The sequence below is a fragment of the Planococcus citri genome, chromosome 3, assembly GCF_950023065.1.
Source record: "Planococcus citri chromosome 3, ihPlaCitr1.1, whole genome shotgun sequence".
In the NCBI taxonomy this organism is placed as follows: domain Eukaryota; kingdom Metazoa; phylum Arthropoda; class Insecta; order Hemiptera; family Pseudococcidae; genus Planococcus; species Planococcus citri.
The window spans coordinates 540661-561701 of record NC_088679.1 but is presented as its reverse complement, the minus strand read 5'-3'; the positions used below and the strand labels follow the sequence as shown (position 1 = coordinate 561701).

General features: G+C 40.5%; 1 protein-coding gene across 1 annotated transcript; it reads right to left on the bottom strand.

Annotated features, from left to right (window-relative positions):
- Positions 1-1707: 1707 nt before the first annotated feature.
- On the bottom strand, positions 1708-19221 carry LOC135838694 (uncharacterized). Its single transcript, XM_065354426.1, has 3 exons — positions 18912-19221; positions 6635-6745; positions 1708-5187 (listed from the first exon to the last, which is right to left on the bottom strand). Exons 2-3 carry the CDS (start codon positions 6727-6729, stop codon positions 2898-2900), a joined length of 2385 nt encoding a protein of 794 aa, XP_065210498.1. The 5' UTR covers positions 6730-6745; positions 18912-19221; the 3' UTR covers positions 1708-2897.
- Positions 19222-21041: the final 1820 nt, after the last annotated feature.

Sequence of the window (21041 nt, the reverse complement as noted above, 5' to 3'; positions counted from 1 at the left end):
GTATGGGTGGATATATCGTAGATGAGATGATGAACGGTGATGAACTATACGTGCGACGCGACGCGACGCGGCGTGGCGTGCGAGATTTGAGATTATTTAGGTAATAACGAATACGAGCTCACTCCTACAGTATAGAGGTTAGGCAAATATGTTAGCAAGAAGTCAGTGAATGTTGTATAACTGCCGAGTGGAAGGTCTTACTTCGTTTCTCACTTGCAAATTCCTACATTACGTACGTACATTTACCCTTCAAATAGTACATAGTACCTACATAGTCTATATACTACTTGTACCTACCTTTTAATCATTTAAAAGTTTTTTAAATTTTTTATGTACCTAATTTCAAACGTGTTTTCACTATTCAAGCACAAAGCGATTTTGTTCAAGTATATTTATGGCATAGGTATATATACATTGTACATACTCGTAGGTACGTAGGTTGAATTGCGATGAAAACAGTGCCGCATTAAGGGTTTCGTGGGCCCTATGCCCTAACCCCTAATTCCAAAAATTTCGTGCCCTCCCCTCAAAAGAATCAATCCAATAAACAAATTTTAACCCAATTCTTTTAGCGTTCGTTGCTTATTTGCTAATAATTTTGTTCCTTTTACGTTTTTACTAACTTTTGCTATCTGTTACAGTAGTACTTACTACGTACCTAACTAGACATAATTATTATTTGTTTTTGTTGCTTATTATTAAATAATAATTTTGTTTCTTTTACGTTTTTACTAACTTTTGGTGCCTGTTATGTGTTACAGTAGGTACCGATATTAAGATTTTATATTCGCGTCTTTTTTCTTCTTTTTTCATTTTTTTTAAAGAAAGAGAACAAAAAAAAGCTCGTCAGCTTCGTGGGCCCCTAAACGTTTGTGGGCCCTAGTTCCGGAACTATTGGAATTAATGGGTAAATCGGCACTGGATCGTGAAAAAATGAAACACAAAGCCAAATATAATAGGAAAAAACACGTACATTAAACCAATGAAAATCCCCAAAAACTACAGAAACTTGTGCAAAATTTAGGAAAATGTTGGTGGAAAATGGTGGAATTTCTACGAAATTTGACGAAAATTATGTACATAATGGAAATAATTGCATATTATAAACGTCCTCGTTATAAATCTGTAAATAAAAAAATAAATAAAGCGAAAACAAAAACTTTAAAATATCGTAATTTAAATTATCTACTTGCGAAAGCTTAATGAAAAATTGATACCTACGTAACATTTCTAACATGTTGTCGCGATATTAAATGCAAATTTACCAAAATTTCGGCAAGTTGTTACTTTTGAAATTATTTCATCGCTTACTGGACTGATGTTTTATACGCTAATATGTAGGTACCTAATTCTAGCGCTTTTCGAATATTTTCACGGCATTTTCAAACAAGTGACAGGTTTTAACGATGCTCTACGCAATTTTCTGCGAATTCTGCCTGATGAAATTTCACCACTTTCGAGTAATTTCGAATGATTTTATTCAATTTTACTATAGTTACGTACGCGATTAAACGCTGAAAATGAGCATTTTTGTGGTTTTTCAGCCATTGTTTAAAAAATTAATAATTATAATTTTCGACGAAGCAGGTACGAAATTACGTACGAGTATGTATTTTAAATTTTCCTTTTTTACGTGCGCAAAAATGTTTTGATCGCCCAGCGAAAAAATGTACACCGCTACATCCATCCGAAATAAGTCACATAACGTATTTTCAACGTCTATATATTTTATAAAATGGTAACTTTAGATGAAAAATTTCTTAGATAATTTATTACGAGCACAAAATTTTGATATTTACATTCGTAAACATAAACATAAACATAAACATAGACATAGACATAGACATAGACACAACCAATCGTACGATATATACATAGTATGTACTCGCGACATAGGTATAAAAAATAATGCACGCCAACATTAAACTCGCGTTCGTCTTAAGACTGTATTTACATTAATCAATGCATACGTAACGCAGAAGGAAAAACACGAGATCGCAAAACCTCAAAAGTGATACGAAGTTTCAATTTTTTGCGAATAATTTCGCTGAGAATTTGACGACTGCTTATTTTGACAATCGCGAAATAGCCGATAATACTTCGAAGACTCGCGAAAGACAACGCAATCATTTTCGAAACGTTTCCCAAAAGATATTTTTCAACGTTTTTCTTTGAAAATCGTACTTACAGTGTTCCTGAAATTCAACTTTTCAGTTTAAAAAAAACAAAAAACAAGATAAAAACAAAAGACTGGACGGATATTTGCAATAAAGTATCTTACATTCGAGGATACGTACTATATCGAGTTCACCGTAGTCAAATATATCTTATGTACAGTATAAGAGTTCCTGCATGGTAATTTGTAAAAAAAAAAAATTAAAAAATAAAAGGGACAAATACGAATATTGCACGCATATCGAACTCGCAAGGGCAATAAGAATGTAGACTACACATACGTACATTAGGTAGGTAATTATAACTATTCTCGGCTCGATGAGCCAAGTACTCGTACTTACGCAAATTGACATTTATGTACAGGAAATAGGTGGCTAAATCTACAATATACGAGTACATGTACTTTTACATTTACAAACTTACACGAGTAGATAAAGTATACTAGAAACTACTAACTAGTACTAGGTAGGTAAAAATCAGTCGTTTAAAAAGAGCACAGCGCGAAAGCGCGGTAACTGGCACGTATAGCCGCGTCAACCGAAAAGTCGTTCTATCGCTATCGCTATCGCTATCGCATACACAGACACACGAGTACGCTAATCGAGTAATCGCAATCGCTAATGCAGGCGCGCAAAAGGCAACCTCGTGTCCGGTGTCGGTGATCACTGAACACAGTTTCAAGTGATCACGATCAGTCGGTAGGTAGGTAGGTAGGTAGGGTATCAGTAATACGTATTGGAAGTGGGTTTTTCGGAAACGGAATCGGCGGCTGAAGACGAGGAGGAGCGTATGTGAGACTTGCCGTCGACTTCGCTGGCGTTCATGGACCAGCTGAAGGCGGGCAAATTCAGAACGCTGTCGCGTTTCAAGTTTTTCAACGCTCGCAGCACCTTGCTGCGGCAGGTGAAGGCGACGAACACGAACAGCCCGAGCGACGTGTTGGACAGGATGAAGACGACCCACAGAATTTCGCTGTTGACGAAGGCCGCCAACAGGCCGGATATCCACGTCAGGCCCATGATGAGGGCGAGGCGCGCGTACAGTCGGAAATCTCTCTTGGTGGCCGGACTGGCCGAGTACCTGGTCATCGAGTGGCTCGAGTATATCATGTAGGCCGAGCTGAGGAAGAAGACCAGGTTGCAGACGAGTATGGCGAATACGGGCAGGCCGAAGAAGACGAGCATCGGCGGTCCTTGGCCGAACCAGCAGGAGCGCTGGCCAAAGTGCGGCCGGAACGCGTCCGACACCAGGCTGGTCGGGCACAGGTCGACCAGCACCGCGATCAGCGCTATCTTGGCCGGCAGCACCCAGCTGCAGCACGAGTACACCATGAACTTGCGCCACTGCTTGCCGGAGCTGACGCGTAACTCTTTGGTGGCGATGCGCAGCGTGCGCCACACGTCGAACGACATGATCAGCATCCACGTGAACGCCACCATGAACAGGTAGTAGGTGCAGATGGCGTTGGCCAAGCACAGCCGCCCGTCCAGCAGGTCGCCCATCGCGAAACTGCAGTACGCCAGCAGCAGAGCCAGACAGAACGAGGCCAGATTTTTGCCGGACAGATTGCGCAGTTCTTTGACGGCCGCGAACACGATCAGATGAACGCACAGGCAGATCACCGAAACGCCGATGCCGATCATCGTGATCAGGCTGTAGTACGGCCGGTACGTGATTCGGCGCCGTTCATCTCCGCCACCGCCACCGCCACCGCCGCCGGCGCCGGCGGTCGCGTCGGTGGCCGCCGCGTAATACTCTTTGCATACTTCCAACGTGACGGCGGTGCCGTCGCCGTCGCCGTCGCCGTGGTGGTGATTCACGTACACGTATTTGCCCGGCTCGAAAGTCTTGTCGTATTTGGGCAGATACACGCTGCCGGCGCTGTCGTTCATCAGCCGGAATTCGGTAGCGTCGAAGATCACCTTGGAACAGTTGAGCGATCTGCGCAGAGTTCGATCGGTGTCGGAGTCGCCGTCGCCGTCGTTCGACTCTTCCGCAGCCGAGGAAGATCCGGTCTCGATGTTGCGGCATCTGCGGAAAAAGCTGTCGTACACCGGCCGAGTGTCGCTGTTGCCGCTGCCGCCACCGCCGCCGCTGCCGCTGCAGTTGACCAGCTCGCCGACGTTGCGGCCGCCGTTAAAGTCGAACAGAATGGTGAACGAATCGAATCTGAAGCCGATCTCGGAGCGCGATTCGGAGCCGGACTGGCAGCCGACCGACTGGACGGGCACGCTGTTGCATATGGCGCAGTGTACGTTTCGAAAGGACGCGGACGCGGACGACGACGACGACGACAGCGGCGTCGCATTTCGGTGCACCATCAACGTGTACGATTCGCATCGCTGCCTGATCTCGTCCTTGCCCCACGTGGCCGGACACGTTTTCACGGTCGGCCTGCATCGTCTGACTAGTTGCATCATCGGCGCCGGAATGGACGGCAACAAATCGCATTTGTAATACACGCCCTGCTTATCGCGCACTTGCCAGTAGTCGAGCCGATTGTTGAAACTCAAATTCTGCTCGACGTACGACTGATACGACTGACCGTCGTACTCGGAGGGCAACGACAAGCCGTTCTGGTCTCGGCAGTCCAACTTGAGCATCCAGTAAGTGACGCCGCCGTTTCGGTTGTCGTAGTCGCGGTTGCAGACGGCGCAGTACACGTTGCCGTAGGTGACGTTGCTCGAGGCGCTGGTGACCGGCGTCATCAGCAGCGGATCGTCGACGCTGTGCTGGGCCGACTTTTCGCATTTCCGCCGCACCTCCGTGTTGCGCCACTGCGGCGGACATTCCACCTTGGTGTACGCGTATCCGCTGCCGGCGCCGTCTTCGATCGCCGCGCACAAGAACGAAGAAGCGGCTCGCCGTTGCTGGGCCGCGTTGAAGTGCGCCGAATTCAAGCAGCAATCTCCGTATTTGTCGCACTTTTCATCGCACATACAGTTTCTGGTTCGCAGGTCATCCGTGCTATTCGTGTTTTCGTCACACCATCCGCTCGGCCCGCATAGGTTTCTGTAAAATAATCGCGTATACGCCTACCATTACAATAACGAATAGGTACGAGTTCGAGTAGATTAATTTAAAACGTATACGTATCTACTCGTATGTGTACATTATGTGTGTATACCGACACCGACACCGACGCATACGAGTAGTAATTAAGTACATACATATAGGTACTCGTATTGCCAACAACGTGACTAATAAATCTGAATAGCGAATATGTATAAGGTACCGTCGTAGTCCGTCTCCATCTTTGCATTTTCGATTATTGCTATTCGAATTAAGCTTTTTTGGGGTAGGTACGAGCAAATCGCTCGCCATAGTTTCAGACTCCGATCATAATACGACACTTTCAGAGCCTCCGGAGGACTTTGTTTTCAGTTAAAAGTTACTCTGAAAAAATTGTCCGGCAGACATTCGAATTCTCCAGTTTTTGAAAACAACAACGAGTACCTAGGTAGTTGGGTGAAAATGAAATTCAACGCTTGTAAACTCGGATATACGCCATCTCGTGCCATTTCGAATTCAAAATTTTCTCCCGCGAGTGATAATTTGGTGTCGTATGTAGCGCACTTTCGTGACCCATCCCAGATTCAGTTCTTATAAATTTGGATTCGTCATCTTGGTACATACATAGGATCAGATCCATCCCGATATCCTTCGGATCCAATTTGATCTGCTGAGCGTGAACTGATCAGACCTATAGATAACTCAGGCTCGGATCAAAGGGTTGGTCAGATTACAATCTCTTAAGAACTGATCAGATCCGATAGGGGATACCTGCAGATTGCATCTGGCCGTATCTAAATATAACTGATTTCGATTAAGCCACCCCGTGCATTCACGTTTTGAGCCATTTCAACAACCAATGTTCCGCAAATATGCTTTGGACAAAAAATTTAACCCCTTCAATTTCCATAAAGTCATTTTTCAGAAAAAACTAAATACTTAGGTAATATGTACTTACTCGTATGGTAAAAGTTACTCTCCTTTGAATAGATTATACCTATACCTATCCTATCCTACCCTATCCACCTTTTCCACGTGACCGATGATCGTCATCGTTGGCAAATACCTACCTAATTGCAAATGCTTCGACTGAAAATGGTTCTCAGACACGGCACACGGCTTAAGTAAGTATACCTATTCAGGTAGTTAGTTACGCCAGCGCCGCGTGACTTAGCACGGAGTAGCTGCCAGCTGGCTACGTCACGACGACCTTGCGAGTTTTTTTTTTCATAATTTTTATTTTTGTTCGTTATGGTAGATGAGATACGAAGACGAAGACGAAGACGGAGACGGAGAGGTACCATACACCATACACCATACACCATACCAGCTAGAGTACGTATAAAATTGCACAAAACAATGTGTTACTTTACTTTACGAGTACCTATTAAAATGCTATCTACAGGTGCTACCTAACTTATCAACATCACACAGTTGCGCTACTCACCCATTGGGATCTTCCAAATCTTGATGGCTGATTTCCAACGTTTGGCAAATCTGGACGACTAACCAGCATAGTAAAACTCGGAGCACCAGTCGCATTTTCAACTCGTCTCATCTGAAACACGTAATCGAACGAAATCAGCAACACTCGACAGCGTTAAAGCGCGCCTAATTACGCACATTAGGCATTAGCCTATCGCCGATGTCATTTGCTGCAGCTGCAGTGTGCAATGTACATACTCGTATATCACTATATCTTAATCGGCTATGGGCTGACATAATTACGGGTAAGTACGAATGGGTACGAGAGTTAGCCCTATTCGGGGAGGAATTCAAACTCGGCCAGCGAAAGCCGTTTTAGTCATCTCTTACTCGTATTAGCGAGACGCGTTACAATAAATACCTACGAGTAGATACGGCAATTTGACGATTAACAAACAGGTATGTATATTCGATTTACCGGAACGAAATACGCGTAACTTACGTACCTACGTACATATGTATATCTCGCAGCTTTCGGACCACCCATTGGTATTTGGTATCTGCGATTGGAATCTCGGAGACACTAATATGTGCCTTATATACTTATAATGATATTACCTATTTGTATGTATATGTCATGTAGGTATCGTTTATACGTAGTCAGCTTAATCCGATATTCACCTAATATAATATGATGGGTACTTCCCGACTCGAATCCTTCTAGCTGTTTCCCAATCATTTTATAGGCTTAGGTATTATTCATCTTGAGCTTGAAAGATCGTGCTAGCCGGACCGACCGACCGACGACGTTCATCTCTATTGCGATGTACGTGATGCCGCGTCCACCGTCCAGCCTCCGTCTCTCATACGCGCGATCGAGTACCTATGTACGTATATTTGCGTCCTACGAGTACGAGAACATACACATAGGTACATATGTATATACCCATACCTACGAGTATACATACTCGCATCACCGCCGTTTTCTTTTTTCTTCTCTTCTGCGCGTGTATTTTTTTTTTCAATTTAATTTTTCGTATCGTATTCGCGATTGCGATTATGGGTACCCGTTTGTTGATAACCTGTAATTACGATACGACTTTTTATTACTTACTACCTATCTTTGTCTTTGTCTTTCTCTTACTCGAATATGAATACGAGTAGAAGAGTAGCTGATATACTCGTACAGATACAAGCTGCGGTGAATCGCGTAAAATTAAAATACCGAATACGTTAGGTTAGGTACCTACTCGTAGTTATATGTATATGGTGGTACCTGTACCTATAGGTACCTAAATCGTACGCGCACGTACGAAAATTGTACGTATATTACATACCTAATAGGCCTACTCGTATCTACGCAATGATGGAGTAAGTTGGGAGGCTGGGTGCTGGGCGGAGGGTACAGAGTGTCTATAAAGTTGCAGTGGATCCGGAAATAAAATTTGAAAGTACCTAACCTACGTCGGGTCGGTCTCGTCGTCGATAGGTACATAATACTCCAACTCGTAATTGTAGGAAAGTATTATATACTCGGGCACTGCAAGGCACTAGTACTCGCCACCAGGTAATGGATACTAGGTTGTAGATGTAGCTGAAGCTACGTACGAGTAGATGCTATGTATGTATAGTATGTAGATGTATGTAGTATGTACCTCTACCTACGTGTGTGTAGATGCGAGCGCAGCAATTTGACGGAAATTAATCCGCAGAACCGGTTGATGAAGACAATGTGATATGCGGCTGTGTAGTGTTTCGCTATGTAGAATGTAGATGTACCTATACCTACATTACGTATGTGTAATTCAACTCGCCGTGTTTGATGAAAAAAAACTCGAAAATCGCATTTTTGTTTCCTTTTTTTTTTTTTTGCGTGGGTAGATTTACGAGTACCGGTATACCTATTCGTATTTGTATTCGTATTCGTATAGCCTTAATGAACTCGTATGTCCTACGTCTACGTACGCGTATGTATGTACTCGGATGTAGCTGGGTAATTGTAGTCAATTGTGGGTTTAAACGTTGTACTCGTAATCGTATGAGTAGTGAGTACAAACATCACACGGTACATCTACTCGTACATAGACATACCTACTACGTAATACGATACGAGTATTAAGTATACATACACGCCGAATATAAATGTGGTGGTGTTAATTACTCGTGCAAACGAGTATCGCCATGTTGCGTTGCAACCTTATCCATTCGACTCAAATTATTGATAGTCGAAAAAATTTACTAGAGGACAATGTAGTCGAAATTAATTGCTCGAGTGGTACCTACTACCGCTACTACTGATTAATAGCTAATAACTACGCATACGGATACCAAATCGTGTTGAAGTACCTAATTGAAAACTCCTATTTACTTATTGGAATTCGAACGATCATCTGACAGACGCGGTATGGGAAAAAGTAAAAAGGTTATTGCTCGAGTGTATTTTTCCATGTTTGGTGAATTTTTGCAAATCAAATTTGGGCCAAAAATGGGAAAACTTGAAAGTTTACTACCCATAAATTAGGTACCTACTACCTAACCCAGAAAGCTTGAATTTGGCATGCGCCCTATTTCGAGCCATATTTATTCAAAAATAAGCGACTCGCAAATTTTTTACCGCTCAGTATACCTACAACCCAAAAAGTAGTCTTGAAGGTTGAATTTCGAGGGCATCCGCAAAAGCATTAGATTAACGCGGAATCTCCAAAATAGGAAGGTACACCATTTAGGAATACGGGCCATTTTTTCCCACAATACAATACGAGTAAGTAGGTTGTGCAGCGACGGAAGTTTTTTCGAAAATACAGCTCCTTTTTAAGGGCTTAAATCTCACCTCCTCCGCTCCGGGGAAACCTCCGGAACTAAAAATTGTTCTTACTCGTAATAACTTTCAACTCGAAACGAAGGTTTTTGCTTGCATTGGTCAAAATCCGCCAACTTTTGTTTCGCGATCCGGATCCACCCTAATCTATGTGTACATATATGTATACTATGTATCATTGTACATACGAGTGTTGTAGACTACGCTTGGCGCAAATTTTTCGCTTGCACTTTGTTTCTACGATAAGTACGCGAACAAATATTTTTCTCACAATTTACTCGATTTTACCTATTTATGCAATACGACGTATCCGCTTGAAATCAAATGTCGAAGGTTACGCTGCGCTGAAATGAATACGTAGGTAGCGTAGGTACCTCTACCTACATACATATAAGCGCCCAGTTTACACGTTTACACTTACAGTGACAACGAATAGTACAATACCTACTCGTATACTTAGGTACCGTGTAGATACACATGTATATAGGTATTACCTAGATATGTAGGTACCTTTGTATGTATATTCTTTCGATAGTTGCTCGCCAAGGTAGAGTAAATATTTTTCGACCGTCTCGTCGATCTCGAACAAGTTCGCATAGCTATATACTCGTACCTACCTATGCGCTGTCTAAAGATACGTCTACGTCTACATGGCGTAGCTGTAAGTAGGTACCTATCTCTACTTGATTTACAAGTACAACAACGTGGATGGTGGATGGTGGATGTACGTAGACGTACCATGTTAAAATAATGGTCAGCATATTTTCACATGATTGAGTAATCTTAACAATGATGTGAATCCATTAGTTGGTGATTCATCTCGAGGTTTATTACGGATTTTAACTTTCTCCTTCGCACCTTGGTGGCTGGTTGGCTGCTGATCGCAGTTTATAATTTAAGTACGTCTTACGACTTGTTTTCAATTTCATTCTATCATTTTTCAAACTACGCGAGTCCTGACTTGTGCGAGTGTGAGAGTGTGAGAGAAAAAATAGTCTAGGTACCTACGCGTCTCTTTATTGACGATTTTAATCGTACCTACTGCCTAATTTTGCTGCCCCTGTTCAATCTCGTGCTGTCGTGCTAATGGAACTAACACTGGTGCCAAACCGGGTTCCTATCAGACTTGTTTCTTCATTCGAGCCACCCTCGATATAAAATTTTGCACATACACATACAATATGTTTATGTACATATACTCGTAGGTACCCCTAAAATTATGTAGTACCTACTACCTAGGTACTTGCGCGAATAAGTTTAAGTCGGTGTTGAGCTGCGACTTGCGAGTAACTATGCGTCGCATTTGGAAGCACCAAGCACCAAGCACCGTGCAGCCGCATCGCGTCGCGTCGTAAACTGGTTATTACTCGTACGAGTATTATGGAATAGCCTATAGGTACATCTACTCGTACATACATCCCATATACATGCGTGCTGTGGTACATCTATACGTGTGTACGTAGGTCTAGGTACGTCTACGTATGCGTAGACGTATATGCTAAAATATTAGCTGATTGCCCGGTCGAGTCTATTGCCGAAGTGCAAATTAAAATTCGCAATCCGTTCACGTATCACGTATACGAGTACTTATAGGTACGTACTTACGTAGATAGTTAGATACCTACATCCTCATTTTTCTTATTCAACGATGGTAAACTTGCACTTTGCAGCAACCATCTCTGTGGTTATTCTGCTTCGGCGACTCGACGTCAAATACTTATGTATTTCTTGGAAAGGAAGTGATTTTGGATTTTGGGAAATATGGAAGGTTTGGGTGCAGAAAACCCATTTATTAAGTACTCGACTTATTCTAATCAAACTTGAGGATTGTGGGGTATGTACGCACACTGCTTTCATATAAGGTACCTTACCTAACCTACAGGGTGCGCAGAAATATCGAGTAACGAGTAGTCCGAAGAAAGTACACTGCACCCATTCACCATGACCAACCGAAACATTTAGTAGAAAACTTTTTCGGGGGTACTGCCTTATAATTTGTACTTGGTATTTCTGCGCACCATGTATTCGAACGTCTACGTATTAGGGCGGGTCGAAAAAAAACGTACGTCTCAGAATTTTCTGAAATTCACATATGTGGTTCCTTTTGATTTGAAACCACCCCAAAAAAATTTTTAGCCCCCCGCGGCACCATGGGGCTGAGCCACGTGGCCTCAAAGTGGGGCCATTTTAGCTAAAAATTCACTTTTTTCAGGTTAAAAGCTCCAAAATCGACTTTCAAAATTTAGCCTTAGCACTCAATCGGTAGAGTTTGAGATGCCGAATCTCCATGTGGAGTTCATTTTTCTGTTTTTGGTGGTCCCTTACGTCGGCACCTACGTTTTTTTTCGACCCGCCCTATTACGTATGTCTATGTAGATATGTCCAGGTGCTAGGTAAAGCTCTTCTTGTAAAAACTGGAGAAAACAGTAATTTACTCGTAGCTGTATATTTGCGCTTGAGAAAAGTTTTATTGTTTTTCAGATAGGTAGGTAGGTAAGTAGTGATAATTGTTCGGAAGTTGATCGCGTTTTCTGCGTTATTATAAATGTAATTATGTAAGCAACTAATTGAAACGAGTACGAGTACGAATGACGCGACTTAATATTACGTGAGCCACGCTTGATTCCATTATTATTTTTACGCATACCTACCTATATCTATACGTACGTATTCAAATTCACATTAATCTGCTTATTCGTTTTCGTACTCACGCATATGCATATAAGACGTTTACATATTCTTAATTTCTTACGGGTTACAAAAACTACTCGGAATAATCGCATATCTACATTCGGGTACCTACATACTTATTACGAATACGAGTAGGTACTTTCTTATTGGTACCTAATTGCCATGGCCATACATAAGTACTATGCCATTGCCGCCACTTGTACGGCCATTCAGCCGCCTGGTGGATTTCGGTGTACTTAATCGTCTCTATCAAAAAAGCTTTTTCTCTTGCGCGTGTTTGATGGCAATTTTATGCGTCAGATGATCGGCCGTGATCCGGAATCTTTGAAAGGATCCAAAAAATGCTTCATTTTGATTGGAATCGATGGTCGATTTTTTGAAATTTTAGGTACCTACTCGCTTAAGCGTAATGATTCGCTTTTGAGAATGGATCTTGGATTTTACTGACTTTATTCGTAGAGAGAAAAATTTCAACGTTTCGAACCAGATTATCAAGAATCCGTGTAAAAAAAAAAAACATACTTTCTGATTCGAACAAAACTTGCGTAGTAGGTACTAGGTAGGTACCTAAGTCGAAATGGAAACTCGCTAAAAAAAAATCACCGTCTCATTTTCAACGGCCGTACTTACCTAGTTTTTTTTCAATTTTTGGAAAATTTTTGTTCTACCGGTAAGGCGATGTCTTATACCTTCAGAATGGATCGCGGAAAAAAAAAATGTCGCAGGATCTTTGATCAAGTTTAGCGGAGGCCTGTTTCGAGAGAAATGACCCTGTTCCAAAAGATGGGGGTTATTGCCAATAAAATCCGAGACCTGTTTCAGGGTTCTGCTCGACCGAACAAATCGAAAAATTAATTTTAGCTGCGGAAAATTGGAAGATGGAGTTCTAATCGCGGAAATTCTCGAGTCGAGCGGCTCACTCGCTTTTGAAACTTGAGATTCGTGGAGCTGGAGCCGAAAAAAGGTTCCGAATCCAAGATCCCGGATCCATTTTTATCTGAATAGCTAATGCTAGAAATTGGGTACCTATACTTTTACAGATTTCGCGATATTTTAAATACCTACTAGTAGATATCTGGCAATACATATACGACGAGTACGTCATTTTTTTAAATGGAATTTTCGCGTGTTCTGTCATTAATTTCCGGCCTTGGATACGTGCGAATGATAATCATACTTCCTATTCGTTGAAATAAAACACACACACACAACACACGCAAAAACAGCGATTGTCAATCGTAATTTTCAATCTCTATGAAAACTGAGGAGTACCATAGGTAAGTATTCGATTCCACGGTATACTATCGAATGCATATTTTAGTTGTGTTTACGAGCACACACACTGAGAATGGTCAGATAAAGATAATAGATACCTAAAAACCCAGATGACTATTCTTTGTTTCATTTTTCAACTTTAATTCAAATTTTCTCGTCAACGTTTGCTTCACGCCTCATCCGGTCATCATCATCACCTGGTGTGAGCTCGAAGGTTTTATTAAAATTTTAAAAATCCAAATGTTTTGAATTATTTTTAATATCGCGTACCTAGACCTAAGCCGTTATTGTTGTCAAAATTCAAAACCCACAAAACCACTTTTTCGTTATTTAGGGAGAAAAAGTGCTACTCGTACTTTTGCTGCCGCTTCCGATTTTTGGAAGTAAATACTGGCGTTTTTCTCTCTCATAACGGAAAATATAGGTACATATTATTCAACCAGGGAGTATCGGTGATTTTCGACGATTTTGAATTATTTCCCTCGCTTTGCTCGAGCAATAAACCTCAAAATTCGTCGAAAATCACTTTTTACTCCCTATAGTTGAATAAACTAGGTACTTACTATGAAGGTTGTACCGAGCGGCTGAAAAATTGCTAATTGCGCGAGTATTTCCGAGTAAATTCGTGTTTTAAAAATAAGTACTTTCTTCTCAAATCTCACATTTTAGAATAGGTATGCTGCGGTCATTATCGCCAATTTCAAAAAATACTTATGTACTGAAAAATAGCCAAAAACTTGCGCATGTTTCGCGTCTCAAAAAGAAATATCACTTCGGTACCCGACCGCGTGAATTACCTACTCGAAGCTCGGACATGTGATGCACTGTGGCCAGCGGGTACGATGACGGTATAGCCAGCTACCTGAGCTAGTTCAACCTACGAGTAATTTAAAATTTAGAGGTACCTACGTAAGTATACCTTTGCCTGGTTGGTGGTTGCTGCAGCTAGTGGCAGTGCTAAGTTAGATTATTGGGTAGGATATAATAGCCTATGTACGAGTAATCTATATCTATTGTTGCGTGTGATGCTGACACGAGCGAATTATTCGAACGTTAAATTTATTCAACGGCAGGCGCTGGCGTTAGGCTTACGAGGCGGTAGGCGCCTCGTTAACATTGATTACAAATTCGTTAACAAGTTTTTGTAACATCCGCTCGAATCGGATCAGATCACCGGATCGGATCGGATCGGATAAGCAGACAAGCAGAGCAATCGGTGCGCACTATACGTCGAGTAGGTAGAGGTAGAGGTAAGGTGGACGTGCACGGTGCAATGTAAGGTGTCACAGTCACAGTCACAGTAGACCTGCTGAAGACCTGTAGACGAAACAAGAATAAAGAGAAAGAGAACAGAGAAGGCATTGGCATTTCCCAGCACAAATACGCATAAGTAGGTAGAAGTACGAGTACGAGTACGAATTAAGTACGAATCGACATCGACGAATGTGCTTGTGCCGCATGTTGTAACTCGATGCAACATTCCAAGATTCTTCTACCTGCGTTCGCGTTCGACATACCTACTGGCTTTGATTTACTCAACACCCTATCAGCCAGCTCAGGCTTCTGTGCAGTGTGTGCAGTAGGTACATCTGACATCTCGTACAACTTATAAGTATGTACCTTGTACAGTACCAGTAGGGCTATACGCTATACAATATTATGCAGCTTATTCGCAGCAAACAAAAATTGAATGACGTCATTATTGGTACATTCTTTTTGTTTCTTTACATCTTAAGTAGGTATATCATTTCATTTCGCTTATGACTTTTTTTACATAACGCTCTGATAATTCGAAATGAACGATGTAAAATTATGCAAAATATGCTCGTCCGAGTTATGACCTATTAAACATAAAGCGTAATGAATAAAATGATACGAATAAAAGTGGCTAGGTACTATAGGTACCTTATGGCTAATACCCATTGTGTAGTGTACGGATGCGGGTGGTGTAGGGTGCAAGATCTTTATCTTTATCAACATATACACTACGGCACCTACCTACACCGCCTAAATAGTAAGTAAAGTATTATCAACATTGAATCGCGTAGTTTTCTCCGAAAAATGTTTGTTACGAGTACCTACTACCTAGTACCTACCTAGATACGAGTATACGAGTAAGTGTAGACAAAGTAACTGGGTATAATGTGGAAATAACTACAACCATTAACCACGGGTAGTAAGTAGGTGGAGGTGCCAATACTTTTTTAAAACCGAAAAACTTTGTTTTTGGTTGGAAAATTTGCTCTGCCAAGTTTCACGCGAGTGACGACGGCGTAAAGCCCTTATTGGGCAAAATGTTAGACAGGTGCAAAGTACACGAATAATCGACTCTCTCGGTATTTAAATCTACCATACAGAATAATCGACCAAATGATCATAAAAATCAATTCACAAAGCTACCAGCTGTAGCCTATAACTAATTAATCGTAATTAATTCGATAAATACGCGTTCAGTCCTCAAATTTTTGCGTGAATACTCGATTAACGTTTCCTTGACTCGTACTGCCTGGGCCTGGGCCTGGGTAGTGGATATTTGACTATACAGATACCTATACATAATGTACCACCGTCACTCCACACTGAATTTTTATCTCAATAAAATCTATATATAGGTATCTCTGCTAGATTTCATGCAGTTGGATCAACTAGATAGACGCACAACGAAGTGGTACCCCATGGAGGGGAAATACAAACCCTTAAAGAGGAGGCATTTTCAAGGAAATCTTGGTTTTGTGTGTGCTTTAGCTTCTATCCAGCATGTTTTGGGGGGAAATGCTCTGTACCAAAAAATGATTCCGCGTCGACCTAAGCCATTGTCATTAAAATCCAAGACCATCATTGGGGTTCTGCGGAATAGTTGAAAATTGGCGCATCGCTTATGGACAAGTGCATGTTTTGAAACGCAGTGGTATCATTTTTTTTTTTTTTTTCAGTAAGGTTACCTACTTATTAAAATCCTACAAAATTTGGTAAGTTTTTCGCTAGCTTTTTGTTTTCGATTTTTTGAGAATGGTAACACCTCACGACCAGCAAAAAATTCATACCACTAATTTCCCCAGTTTCGCAAATGATATCTACCCAAAAGGCAAAAATACCATCAACCGCTCAGAAGTTAGATTTTGACGCGAATGTCTCAAGTCGACGTAGCATTTCAAATGCGTGGGTACCACCTTTTGGAACTGTGCCAGTTTTCTCAAAACACGTTAAATGAGGGATAGGGGGAAAACCACGATTTTTTTGAAAATACGCCTCTTTGAAGACCTATACATCGACCCTCCAGGGGCACGGGCACTTTTCAAGCGCAAATATATTTTTTCATTACTTTTCAATTTCAACTCAACGTAAAGGTTTCCACTGAATTCGGTCAGAATCCTCATACCTATTTACGTATCTGATCAGTTTTCGAAAAAAAAAATACAGAGTATAGTGATGTTTTTTTGTCACAAATTTTCGAAATAGGTATGCACGAGTCAACGTCGGAGAATCCTAACATCGCAAAGTTAACTCGACTCTACAATCAGTAAGAATACAGCCGCACCAGGTGACCATTGCAGGACTGCAGGTTTGAAGTAGAGTGAAATATCGCATCCGTCAAAACTGTCAAAAGTACATATCATCCGGATACGTAGAATTTCTCACGAATTAATGTAGGTATTACTCGCCAACAGAGAGTAAAATATACCTAGGTAATACTTAAGGAAGAGAGTTGAGATAGGTTTACGTAGGTATTAGGTTATTATACTGCACTAAGGCGAGGCGCGGCGTGAGAGGAACTGTTAGAAAATCATGATGAATTCTTGAAATTAGGTATGTTAAAGTACCTACATCTTATCACTCTCTAAATTTGAAACAGTCAATTTCACTGCTTAGCAGTCACGACATTTTGCCTTTTTAAAGCAGTAGTTTTTTTTTACTGCAAAACAGTGAAAAATTACTGAATTGGTCAGTAAAAAATCATTTTGACTGACCAATTCAGTAATTTTTCACTGTTTTGCAGTAAAAAAAAACTACTGCTTTAAAAAGGCAAAATGTCGTGACTGCTAAGCAGTGAAATTGACTGTTTCAAATTTAGAGAGCAGACTTTTGGAAACTTTTTAAAAAAATGACCAATTTCTGCATTGATATTTGGATATTATACTTACGTATGTTGGACTTTTAAAAACTTTTTAAAAGAGTGTTATCTGAATTCATAGGTAATGTACCTAATAACATTTTGTCAGATGAAAAAAAAATACCATCATTAATTTCCAAGAAGTAATGGTAAGGTATACCATACTTTGTGTGACTTTTAAGAACTTGGAAAAATTGCGACGAAATCATGACGGTATAATCCGTTTAAAAAATCGCCAATTTCTGGAATTTCTTTTCAAATTGAAGCCGGCTTAGTTCGGCAAGATGTGATGGAAAATTGGCAAATGCTTCTCGTAGTTATATGGTATTCAGAAACTGTCCAACTACCTACCTCTTATTAGACAAAATTCCCGACGACGCGACGCGACGAGGGTGAGGCGTGAGGCTAAATCAAATGGATATCTGATAACGTACCCGTCTACCCGTACTTAATACCTAAATTCGAAATTCCCGATTTCCTAGCGTCGAAGCTTTTCGAGTCCACTCTTTCTATTTTTCTGGTTTTCACTTATCAGGGCTCATCTACAGCGAACAATGCATATCCAGCTGGAGGCTGCCTAGTGCCTACCTAATTTTACCTATGCACCTACAGGGTGCCTAGAAAAATCGAGCACTCCTAAAAAAGTTTTCTACTAAAATACTTTGGTTGGTCACAGTGAACGATACGAATAATAGTGATAGCACATGATTGGTTGTTGGACTGGAGAGATAACATTCCACCAATCATACGCATCTATTTCACGTTGCCAACCTATTTTTTTAATGAAAAACTTTCTTAGGGGTGCTCGATATTTCTGGGCACCCTGTATGCGTAACGCTAAATGGATGCGATGCGTAATGAAAATAATTCCAAGAATAAATAAACGTGACACTACTCACGTAGGTTAGGTATCGATGGGTATTATTTCTTCAATTTCATCTTCCCAAATGCTCATTCTCGAGCAATTTCATATCGAAAAGATCAATTTTTGTCTATCACCTACTCGCAAATTTATTCAGTTTTTCAAATAGAAACAACATTACGGTGGAACTGCAAGCGCCATGTTTATGTCGATCAACTACGCATAAATACGCGTACATAAACTACCTAGGTGCCTCAAAGCTGAGCGGTTTTTCGCAAAAATTTATCGATCCTTTCAGTTTTTATGCTTCACACGAAGCAAATCTGACTTTCAGATTGTCGAGTTTTCTAAATGAACTTCGTATCGCATTTAATTTCGCTTACTTATACGCTCGATGTTGATATAAAAATCACCTAAGCATCGAAAATACCTATACATCTATGTACTTTTCTTACTTACTACATCAGATAAATGGGTATGTAAATTATAAATCCTATATAAACGAGTACCTATACCTAGGTATAAAATTGTAATCCACTTACAATATAAAATATCTCGGGGAGTTGTCACCAAATTCCATATTTTTCATCCTACATAAAATAATGAATAATTACGCACATATCAACAGCACTTCACACGCGAGTTACGATACGTATTTATTCCACATAATTTCGGAAACAAAAACGCGTAAACAAATTAGGTAGATACTCGAGGAAAAAAAACAACCAACCGGTTTGCCGCAGAAAACTGAATAATCCGTGCGACGAGATTACTCGTCGTGCCTGCTAACTCCTTCCCTAAAACTTATGCGCGAAATCGCTTCGACTCGCAAGTCCAACTCCAAACCTGCGATCAAACTGGTTCCTGAAAAATATGGATCGATTATCCCTTGACCCGGAATGTAATGTGTACTCGTATGCTGAAAACGTTACGTTTGCATTGGGAATCCCTTTCGACGACGTTTCGAGTCGACATTCATTGTTGAATTTGAAAATGTGATTTCTCGGCGTTGGCGGAGGAGAGGAGCGAACGTGAGAATTTAACGTGCGATTCGTCATCGGTATAACCTCGAATTTTTTCTATAAAACACGATAATTCCTCTAGAAATACCTACATTGGGTACCTATACCTAGTTACCTACCTCACGTTATTTTGAAAAACCTCTCCGACAGTTTTGAAAATCCAAAGTTCTCGCCGTTCAAATAATTCTTCATTTAGGCCTATACCTATGTGATCATCAAAGATTGATTTTCGAATAAAATCAAACGATATTACCGAGTTTGAAATTACGTTTCTAATTGTTTCGTCAAAAAATACATACTCAACTGCTCCGTCCGTACATACAATAGGGGTGTTCGAGCGCTCTACAGAACGCTGCAGAATTCACGTAAACCGTAAACAATTAGGGGGTTTGAGCGCCCATGAATCCCATGATAATATACAAAACGGACTATAGACTGCTGTAATGCAATTTTATTACAAAAAACTGCAAAAAAATTTCGTAACTTGCTGGAGGTCGCTCGACCACCCCTTTTTTCTTCTTCTTCTTCAATGTTGGGTTTTCTTTTCTCCGATTAGGTACTTTATTTATTTTGATGGATTTTATGATTGAAAAGCGCCCGCAACTCTGGTTGCTTATTATTTCATACGGTGGTGAGGCATAAAAAGTAATTAAATTTCATCAAAATATGGCAAAATTTACGGTAAAACGCATAAAATGTCGTTAAAATGAGTTGAAACGGCATGAAAATAGGTAGGTACGTAGGTACATATTTTAAAACGTTGGAATTATTACAAGAAAACGAATCAAGTTTTGAAAAAAACAAAAATTAAAAAATTGGCGCGTCATTTATTTAGATAAACAAAACTGCAGAAAACAACGTGAAAACATGTCAAAAATTAAAAATTAAAAACAACACGATCATCAAAAATTAGTGAAATTTCAGAAAAAGTTGACAAAAGTCACAAACTTCGTATCAAACACAAAGCAAACATGTTAGAAGTGAGACATTGAACAAATAGAGAAAAAACACACGTAGGTAATTTGGCGACACTTCATCAGCACAATAGTCAATAGGTAGTGAGAGTGACTAGTGAAAATTCACATCTCAATAGGAACCCCTCAACAGTGACATTATTAACATAAATTCATTATGTATCATAATACTCATAATAGGTAAGTACTCATAATAAATAGGTAGTAGTGGAAGTTGAGTTATTTTACGAAATTTAAACGATCTTCCCATCATTCAAAATTAGGAAAAAATCAAAAGTGTATTGTCCCTCCGCTTCACTTCAACAAGTCTAAAATATTCTGTAAAACGGTTGAATTGAAAATTGAAATGAATTGAGTATGAGTGGGTAGTTGTTGAAATTTTGAAAGTATTGCATGGTGGATCGCGAATTCGCGATGGAATTAAATGGAATTGTGGGTGAACTGAACTATGGGTATGAAATGAGAAATTTAATTAAATGAGTGATACACTCTCAGCACTCAGCAGCGAGACTAGCGAGTAGCGAGAGGGAAAGTCGAGAACTCGAGATCAATGAACTTGACAACAACAAAAAATAATCAAAAAATGCCACAAACAAATGCAAAAGCAAAACAAAACGAAACAAAAACATAATAAAAAATTTCGTTGACTGTCTAAAGTTTTGTTTTACATGAGCAT

Coding starts and splice junctions, on each gene's coding strand:
- LOC135838694 (XM_065354426.1), bottom strand. CDS start 6,729: ATGCGACTGGTGCTCCGAGTTTTACTATGCTGGTTAGTCGTCCAGATT. Junction 5,188..6,634: donor GATTTGGAAGATCCCAATGG/GTGAGTAGCGCA, acceptor ATTATTTTACAG/AAACCTATGCGGGCCGAGCG.